Below are 3,980 nucleotides of genomic sequence, written 5' to 3'. Positions count from 1 at the left end.
AATAAAAAAAAAATATTTTTTATTATTATATTTTTATTATTATTTTCAAAATTTTTTTCAATTTTTTTTTTTTTTTTTTTTCTCATAAAAACAAAATTTTATTTTAAAAAAAAAAAAAAAAAAAAAAAAAAAAAAAAAAAAAAAAAGGACAAATAATATAATACAATTAATTCAACTTTAGCATATAAATAGGTTATTTTAAAAAATATAAAAATTAAAATACCGCGTTAAAGTGAGTATAAATTATTTACTTATAAAATATATAATTCAATCGTTATGTATTAATATATATATATATATATATATATATATATATATATATATATATGTTAAATTTTTTATTCATTTTAATTAATGTGTTGTTATAAATAGTTAAAGAAAAATATTCCAAATTAATATATCTTGAATAAATAAATAAATAGATTTATATATATCACATGATGTAGATATATATAACATAAAATTATAAGAGAAGCATATAATTTAAAAAGTAATTTTTCTGTAACATATATATATATATGTACATGTACATTTATATTATTTAAAAATATTTCATCCTTCACAAAAAAAGATAAACTATAAAATATAAACATATAACAAAAAAATTAAATAAAAATAAAATAAATAAGAACATGAGGTACCACATGAATGATATTATATATATATATATATTTTTTTATTTTTTTTTTTATTTTTTTTTTTATTTTTTTTTTTATTTTTTTTTTTTTTTTTTCCTGTTGGCGCCCTTTAAAATGTAACATTTAATATATGGACATATCAACTTTGTTGGTTTTTATTTTTATACTTGCCCTTTGTGTATACCCTTTTTTCGCATGGGCTGAAACCACTTTCTTGAGAACCATAAATTGCCCAGTGTGGAGTTTCTACGGAATAATCGAGGGCATTAAAATTTTCTTTATTTTTGACAAGTTGGTGAAACTTTTCATAATCAATCCAAGTATTCCATTTATTGTTTATTTTAAATATTTTCTTTGTAATTAATATACTACAAGAATGTTTATGTTCACAAGAAATTTCATATATATGTGATAGAGCTTTTTTTTTATTAATTAGGTTCCATGCAAATTGATATACTTCTTCATGCCATGGGATATTTTGCATAGTTAGTTGATATCCTTGTGATGAACCACAATATGTAACAGCTTTTATTTCTATAAAATCAGGATATCCTAGTTGTATTAAATTTATATAGCTGTCTATTTCATTTTCCATCATATTATATTCTTTTACTAATGTGAATCTGAATACTTTTCTTTCTTTACGATTTTTTAATATCTTAATACATTTTATATATCTATCCCAGAAATCTTTAAATAATGGTCTATCTATATTTTTTAATGCCTCTTTATTTGGAGCATCTATAGATAAATATAATTGTGTTACTGTATTTAAATTTTCTAATTCTACTGGGAATTGAGCATTAGTAACTAAGAATGTTGATATATTTCTTTTATGTAATTCATCAATTAATTTATTAATTTCTGGATACATGATAGGTTCTCCTACTAATGACAAAGCACAATGTTTTATATTCATAGCTTTCTCAAAACGTTCCATAATAATACCATATATACCTTTTAATTCTTTTATCATCGCTTTATGTTTTTTAATTATTTCTTCAACTATAATTTCTGCTTTATCCATATTCCATCTCCATTTTACACCTACAGGATTTTTATGATGTCTCCAACAAAATACACATTTATTTGCACAAGCAAGACTAGGGGTAGCTTCCATACATTGATAAGAATTAATTCCATAAAACGTGTGCTTATAACAACCGCCTCTTCCTCTAACTTGTGATTTTGTCCATCTACATAATTTAACAGCACTATGAGATCCTACTATTTTATAACCTTCTTTTGTTAATTTGTTTCTTTGGCTAGAACTTAACATATCTTTTTTTTCTCCTGATATTAGATCTTCGACTTCAATTTGTTCGTCCTCATCATCCGGATAACTTTGATTACTTGATGTTTCACTTTCGGACATGGAATTTTCACCGGTCATAATATTATTTGGATTATTCACATTATTTTTATTATTCACATTATTTTTATTATTCACATTATTTTTATTATTCACATTATTTTTATTATTCATATTATTTGTATTATTCACATTATTTTTATTATTCACATTATTTTTATTATTCATATTATTTTTATTATTCACATTATTTTTATTATTCATATTATTTTTATTATTCATATTATTTTTATTATTCATAATATTTGTATTAGATGTATCATTATATTCATTTACTGATTGGCAGTTACAATTTGTACATCCCTCAACCCCTTGAGTATCCCCCCTTACATACACTTCTTCTCTCTTTTCATTCATCATCCCATTTGTTTTATCCACTTTTGTTTTGTGTTCGTTCAGGAAATCCTTTTCATCCTTACCCATATTTGATAAAGAAATTTGATGATCATCTTTAACATTGTCATATATATCATTGTGCGTATTATATATTTCATTATTACAACATTTGTTATTATTATAATTAATATTATTTTGATCAATGGAGAGATCATTTTCTTGGTATGGCTTATTACAGTGACATCCTTCTAATTGTTCCATCGGATATATAGAAAGATCCCCTTTTTCTTTTTCTTTTTCTTTTTCTTTTTCTTTTTCTTTTTTTTTTTTTTTTTTTTTTTTTTTTTCACTCTCAAGTTCTTGATCATGCATATAATATTTGATTTCTTCGGTTTGATTAACATTAAAATTTGTATAATTTGAAAAAAAATAACAATAATATGATAAAGTGTCATATATTCTTTTATTCATATACCATCTTTTCATATAATTAAAACAATAGAAAAATAAAGACAAGCTAAAAGTTTTAAATATGTTACATTTCCATAATAATATAGTTTCATCATTATCTTGAGTATCACACAATTTTAAAGTTTTATATAATTTTTGTGCTCCTAATAAATGTATATATTTTTCACATTTCTTTATAGGAGTACAAAAATATTTATCTCCATATTCTTTATTACCAAATCCAATACAACTAAAAAATATATCTTTTAAATAATTCTTTTCTATACGAAAATCATTTAACATGTCTGTAAAAATCTCATCTATTTTATATGAATTATTTGGGAATGACCCATAACTAGATGTACTAATAAAAAAAAATAAAACATTTAAATTATAATTTTCTGTATTATCGAAAAATGAATAATAATCATGATTATTTGCGTCAATTAAATTAAAATATATTTTCCCTATATTTTTATTATATATTGTACAATCAATGTAATTTTTAAATTTACTATTAAACATTTTTACATTCTCTTCATAAGGTTCTAAATAATTTATATTTTTATTATAATACAATGGTACCATATTTTCATAATTTGATCTTGATATTTTTTCTTTCCTTTTCTTGTTATTCACTTGATATTTATCAAAACGTAATTTAAAATATTCAATTATTTCATTTTCTAAACTATTCATATCTTTAATATCTAACCAGTTATTTACACAATTATTCTTATGTATTATATTACCATCAATATTAGAATCATCAACATTATCATTATTCTTATAACTTTCATTTATTTGTATTTTTTTTTCTATATAATCTTTCTTTTGAAGTATATCATCATAATGTATGTTACCATTCATATTATTCATGTATATATTTTTATTAATAATCTCATTTATGTCTTTAAAAAATAAATGAACATTTTTGAAATATTCTATTAATTCGTTTATAAAATCTTTTGCTTTATTATAGCTGTTACCATCACCTGATCCGTAAATCACAGATATGCTTATCTTAACATTTTTTTTATTATAATGTGTTCCTAAGATATTCTTCAAAAGAAATTCTTCTTCGACTATTCCCATCTTACGTTTCAAGAAAAAATACTATACATATATATATAATATGTATAATAATATAAATTTTTTTTTTTTTTTTTTTTTTTTTTTTTTAT

The 3,980-nt window shown here is 20.9% G+C and overlaps 1 protein-coding gene across 1 annotated transcript; it reads right to left on the bottom strand.

Moving 5' to 3' along the window:
• Positions 1-777: 777 nt before the first annotated feature.
• Positions 778-3,891, bottom strand: PRSY57_0524000 (tRNA-YW synthesizing protein, putative; the record flags this gene model as incomplete). The annotated part of the gene is made up of 1 exon (XM_012906308.2): positions 778-3,891. The coding sequence occupies one exon, from the start codon at positions 3,889-3,891 to the stop codon at positions 778-780; it is 3,114 nt and encodes a 1,037-aa protein (XP_012761762.2).
• Positions 3,892-3,980: the final 89 nt, after the last annotated feature.

The sequence above is a fragment of the Plasmodium reichenowi genome, chromosome 5 (genome assembly GCF_001601855.1).
Source record: "Plasmodium reichenowi strain SY57 chromosome 5, whole genome shotgun sequence".
NCBI classification, from domain to species: domain Eukaryota; phylum Apicomplexa; class Aconoidasida; order Haemosporida; family Plasmodiidae; genus Plasmodium; species Plasmodium reichenowi.
Note: the sequence above shows the minus strand (reverse complement) of the source record. Positions and strands in the feature narration are given on the sequence as shown.